At 56.6% G+C, this 6,000-nt stretch overlaps 1 protein-coding gene across 3 annotated transcripts in view; it reads left to right on the top strand.

The window, feature by feature from the left end:
• Window positions 1-453: 453 nt before the first annotated feature.
• The window catches only part of clxn (calaxin), a 74,961-nt gene continuing 69,414 nt past the window's right edge, over window positions 454-6,000 (top strand). The window contains exon 1 of one of the 3 annotated variants that reach the window (XM_085988503.1): window positions 454-717. In XM_085988503.1, the coding sequence (XP_085844629.1) occupies window positions 636-717 (82 nt within the window). In that variant the 5' untranslated portion in view covers window positions 454-635. The remainder of the gene's footprint in view (window positions 718-6,000) is intronic. The other 2 variants (XM_085988502.1, XM_085988504.1) reach the window with 2 other exon arrangements.

Below are 6,000 nucleotides of genomic sequence, written 5' to 3'. Positions count from 1 at the left end.
TTCCATTTAAATCTTCACCTCTCTCCTTTCTTGATTTAATACTTTTCTTAAAATTGATCTATTTGACTTGTTTGGTTACATCTACTAATCTCTCCTACCGCAGTTTGACACCCTTTCCCTCCCCTTCTATATTTTTCCTGCCTGAAAGATACTTTATACACTCAAGTTGTTGTTGTCCCGCTTTGTGATTCACCCCAAAGAGCAGTGCTGGTGCTGGGACACTGCAGGGGTGTGTGGAGGATGCGCCCTGTAGAAAAAATACCTTTTTGCTCATTTCAGGACTTCTCAAACTCTTTTGCTTCATGAAACGTGAAGGGTAAATTTTCGCATTTAAATTACTGATTTTTACGGATTTTTTTGCTGTCGATTTTTCGAACTGTAAAATAACGCTGCATTTCTATGCAAAGTAAATTCAATCCACAACTGATTGACTGCATATTTCAATCTGAGGTTAGACATTCCTCCGCTGACGTCACCACTGTGTCCCGGCTCCTCCCGCGAGGAGGCAACATTGCGTCTTCCCAGTGGCCGGCGTGGCCTGGCGTTGCCAGGGTTACGGTTGGCATTGGTCACAGACAGAGACAGAGAGGTAGTGGCGGCGGTGTTGAGGGACGGGCGGCCGAATCGCAGCAGCAATGTCGAGGATACGGCCCTTGGACATGAGCAGAAAGCAGTACCAGCAACTGGCCGACACCCTCTGCAAACTCACCAAGCGATGTAAGTGAGTAGGGCCGAGCCGAAGGACCGCCCGCCCGCTGGCTCACGATGCAGCCCGGTAACTGGAGGGGCGCTGGGACCGTTAGCGCGGCACATGTGACCTGGGCAGGATTGTAACCCCCCTTCAGACACAGACAGCCGCACCTTTACTTTCCACATCCGTCAGCCCGATGCAGCCATTGCGGGATGGCCGAGGCTCGGCGGCTTTGAGTTGTCCCAAATTGTTAATCCGGGAAGCAAAAGGGCGAGAAACTTCAAGTCAATTCGCTATTGAGGGATGGTCGAATTTCCCAGCGGGTCGTCCTGTTTATTGTTTGTATCGATTCACTTATCCCTGGTCCCTTTAATAGTGTCAATCGCTAATTTTAACATGGAGGATCGATCGAAATATGTGTTTATTTTGGAATTCATATTGATCAATACATTTAATTCCTCTCCGATAGCATAGTGCATCAGTAAATATTTTAAGGGGGCAAATATAAAATTGGTCTATTTAAAGAGTTAAGACTAGATACCGTGCAGCTGCTCTGAATTTAAAGTCAGGGCTATCTGAGAAATAAATTATTAAATATATTTACTTCCTACAGATCTAGGGTGAAACTTAAGTGCTGGATTGAGGGACGTGTATTACACGATCAGAGGTGCCGTGTTTCAGATCAGACGTTAAACTGAGGGCTCGTCTTCCCTCTTAGTGGATATAAAAGATCCCATTGTGGCGGAGCCACTAAAGGACTCAGATCGTTTGTATATAATTCCCTTTAACAACATGTTAGCTACAGCCTGAGTCTGTATCTTTATTTATACTGTTTACTTGTACAGAGCGTGATTACTTTAACAGCGAGGGTAAACGCGATGACGTCATGTCGTTCATCACGTGATCCCCCACTGGCGGGAAGAACGTCATGACGTCAACCACGGGACCGCCCGAGCAGTGCTCGTGGAGCCTCTGAACTGAGCAGACCTACACTCGATGTTCTCCTGTAGTTACTTGTTTAAACCTGTTAGTTTCCATTAAACTTAATTTTTTTTGATCGCCTGAGTGGACCTCAGTCTTTGGATAGTGTAAAGTCTGTAGGTATTATGGCGAATTAATACACAGACTACAAGAGTAACTTTAACAGGACTTTACTATTCGAAGGTCCTCTTTTTATTTGAACCAAAATTTAAAATTTAAACCGAATCAACTGTAAATAAACAAAAGTTCAGCTAAACCTTAATAAATCAAATTAAAATTTGGTGTTCCAAATTGACGATGCACTCCAGCCCCCGCGGCGCCCAACGGTCGCGGAAATACTCAAGCGTACCAGCGGACACCGCGTGCTCCATCTCCAGGGCCACCCGGGCGCGAACATGGCCGCGGAAGAGAGGCAGGCAATCCGGCTGGACGACCCCCTCGATCGCCCGCTGCCTGGACCAATTGATTCCTCTTTTAGCCAGGCCCAGGAGCAGGCCCACAAGGAGGTCCTCCAGCCTATCCGCTCCCCTCCGCACAGGGTGACCGTAGATCAAGAGCGTGGGACTGAAGTGCAACCAAAAATCGAGGAGCAGCCCCTTTAAGTAGTGAAAGAGGGGCTGCAACCTCTCACACTCCATATAAACGTGGAAAACGGACTCCTCCAGGCCGCAAAAAACACAGGCGGCCTGGGAGTCCGTGAACCTACTTAAAACCTTATTGCACGGGACCGCTCCGTGCAACACCCTCCAGGCCAAGTCCCCGATGGAACAAGGGAGGACTCCTGCATAGAGAGCCCTCCATTGGGGACCTCCGCCACCGCCAGTCGGCAAGACGCCACGCCAAGGCGTGTCTGGACGGCAGACGAAGATGGCAAAGTGGAGAGTGTGCAGGAGCAGCCCGTACAGGAAACCCCTCCGCGCGGAATGAAAAGGCACGGAGGGTATTTCCTCGAGACGGCTCAAGTTGTGAGGCGCCGGCTCCCGAGGGGAGTTTCGGGGCCGGGCGCCAATAAGGAATTCCGTCCGGACGGGGGTAAGCTCGGACGGGATCGCCCCACGTGCTTGAGCCGCCTCGATACACCTAGTGGAATCGGGGCCCAGTGCCACTTTCACCGACTCGATGGCTTCGGCCGTGAGCTGGACGTTGGCCCAGGACAGGCGCCACGCCAGCTCCTCCGGCGCCATCCAGCCCGCTCCTCCGACATCGAGCAGGTCCCCGACTCTGGTCACAATGCCAGCCACAGCCCCACCCTCCGCCAGCCGCCCGAACCCACATTCACGGAGGTGCGGATTCCTGAGCAGCGGCTCCCGAAGGAGAGCCGCCGCTCCTGATGGGGGAGAGCTCCGCCTGGAAGCGACATAGTTCCAAACCCATAGTAGTTCCTGGTAGAAGACAGGCAGCTCCTGCAGGCCGGCACGCCTGCAGCCCACTTTCACAAACAGGAGCTGCGTGTCGTAATTGAGGCCGTGCAGCTGACGGAAGAAAAACGTCGCCAGCGCACACCATCTCGGAGGATTCTCTACGTACAGGTATCTCTGCAGCGTCTGAAGACGGAAAGTCGCAGCCTGGGTGCGAAGGCACACCAGCGCCTGACCGCCCTCCCTAAGCGGGAGACACAGAACCGCAGCAGAGACCCAGTGCTTCCTTTTGTCCCAGAAGAAGTCGATGAGCTTCTTCTGTATCTTGGCGACAAACGCAGGGGGAGGGATCAAAGTGACCAACCGGTCCCACAACATGGCAGCCACCAGCTGGTTTATGACCAGCGCTCGACCCCTGTAGGACAACACTCGGAGCAGTCCTGTCCAGCGTCCTAGGCGAGCGGTGACTTTGGCCTCCAGCTCCTGCCAGTTCGCCGGCCAGGCGTCCTCGGCAGGGCTAAGGTAGACTCCCAAATAGAGGAGGTGCGTGGTGCTCCAGGCGAAAGGCCTGAACTCCTCCGGCAGGGAGTCCACCCGCCACTGACCCACCAGGAGTCCGGAACATTTCTCCCAGTTGATCTTGGCGGAGGATGCGTCCGAGTAAATCTGCTGGCATTCCCGCATCCTCCGCAAGTCAGCGGGATCCGTGACCGTGAGGAGCACGTCATCGGCGTAAGCCGAGAGGACCACCTCCACGCCCGGCCCTTGCAGAGCCAGTCCCGTCAACCTCTTCCGCAAGAGGCGCAGGAATGGCTCCACGCAAATGGCGTATAACTGACCGGACATGGGGCATCCCTGACGCACCCCCCTCCCGAAGCGAAGGGGCGCCGTCAAGGACCCGTTAACTTTAATCAGACACTCTGCGGCGGCGTACAGAAGTCGGATCCGGGCGACGAAATGCGTCTCGAACCCGAATGCGCGCAGAGTCCCGAAAAGATACTCGTGATCCACCCTGTCGAACGCCTTCTCCTGATCCAGGGAGAGGAAGGCGACCGACAGACCAGCCCTCTGGGAGTGGTGGACCAGGTCCCGGACCAGATGGATGTTGTCGTGGATGGTCCGGCCCGGGACCGTGTAGGACTGGTCGGGGTGGATCATGTGGGCCAGCACGGTGCCAAGGCGAGCAGACATAGCCCTGGCAAAGATTTTATAGTCCGTGCTAAGGAGGGAGACTGGACGCCAGTTCTTGAGGAGGCAGAGATCGCCCCTCTTAGGCAGCAGGACAATGACCGCCCTGCGCCAAGAGAGGGGCATCTCCCCGGTCGCCAAACTTTCCCCCAGGACCCGCGCGTAGTCGCCCCCCAAGACGTCCCAGAACGCCCTGTGGAACTCCACGGTCAGCCCGTCCAGCCCCGGGGACTTTCCCCTAGAGAGCTGGCGGAGGGCGCCGGTCAGCTCCGCCAGGCTTAGCGGAGCGTCCAATTTTTCGGCGCCCTCCGGACTGACCTTCGGCAGGTCCTCCCACAAAACTCTGCGCGCATCCTCGCTGGACGGATCCGCAGAGAACAGAGCCCCGTAGTAGGCGCGGGTCTCCGCGCTGATTCCCTCCGGATCCGAGACCAGAGATCCGTCGTCGGCCAGCAGCCCCAAGAGCTGCTTACGGACCCCTCGTCTTTTTTCCAGCGAGTAGAAGAAGGGGGAGCCGCGGTCCAGGTCCCGCAGGAGCTGGATCCGCGACCTCACGTACGCGCCTCGGGACCCGACGAGCTGCAGGTCCTTCAGCGCGCCCTTCTTCTCTTCGTACACCTTCCGCAGGGCCGAGTCCCCGACGACTTGACCGAGACGGGACTCCAGGTCGAGCACCTCCTTCTCCAACCGCCCGACCCGGGCCTCCCGCCTCTTGGTCGACCCCTTCGCATACTCCTGACAGAAGAGACGCACGTGAGCCTTGCCCACGTCCCACCACAGCCTCAAGGAGGGGAAGCCCCCCTGCTTCCTTCTCCAGTCGGCCCAGAACTGACGAAACGAATCCCGGAACCGCGCGTCCTCCAGCAGCAGGTTGTTAAAGTGCCAGTACGCGGACCCTCCCCGAGCGCGCAGCGGGACGAGCTCCGCCCACACCAGGTGGTGGTCCGTGCACGGCACCGGCCGCATGGAAGCCGCCGGAACGCAGGATACGTACGCCCGGGAAATGTAGAGGCGGTTGATTCTGGACCCTCCTCCTCCAGACCTCACGTAAGTGAAGGCGCTGGAGTCGGGATGAAGATTTCGCCAGACATCCACCAAGTCGAAGGACCCGACCAGGTCCCTCAACTTCTCCATCGCCGGCGGGCATCGCGGGGGACCCGTACGGTCCCTCGCCTCGAGGGTACAGTTAAAATCCCCCCCGAGGATGACGCACTCGCCCACGTCGATGGAGCCCAGAAGAGCGGACACTTCTTCAAAGAAGTGCACTTGCTGCGCACCGGCCTGAGGGGCATACACGTTCACTAGATGGAGCGGCACGCCCCCCAGGCGAACAGTGACCTGGAGCAAGTGGCCCGGCACGTGCTCCTTGACCCCCAAGATCTCCAGCTGAAAATGCGGGGCCAGCAAGATAGCCACCCCGCTGGAATTATTGGAGAGGTGACTCATGCTGACCCCTCCTTGCCACTCCAGGAGCCACGTGGCTTCGTCTCCCGGAACGGTGTGGGTTTCTTGCAGGAAGCATACCGCATACTTCCCGTCCCGAAGGACCGAGAAGTTATTGAATCTGCGGCGCGCCTCCCCGCTGCCGTTGATGTTGAGGTTGGCTATGGTTATCTTCATGTCAGAAGCATAGTGCAACCTCTACCTACAACTAACGGGGGGAGGAAGCGCGGCCGCTAGTCAGCCGCCACCTCCTCAGCAGCCCAGTGAGAAGTGCTCTGAGCCGACGCAGCTCAAGTGGGTTCACACCCTCGTCCGCGTCCATGGTCTTAACGGCGGCGC

Source organism: Somniosus microcephalus, chromosome 5 (assembly GCF_052327205.1).
Source record: "Somniosus microcephalus isolate GS21.2 chromosome 5, FLI_Smic_1.0, whole genome shotgun sequence".
Taxonomy (NCBI): domain Eukaryota; kingdom Metazoa; phylum Chordata; class Chondrichthyes; order Squaliformes; family Somniosidae; genus Somniosus; species Somniosus microcephalus.
The sequence above is the reverse complement of the archived record's forward strand: the minus strand, read 5'-3'. Positions and strand labels throughout refer to the sequence as shown.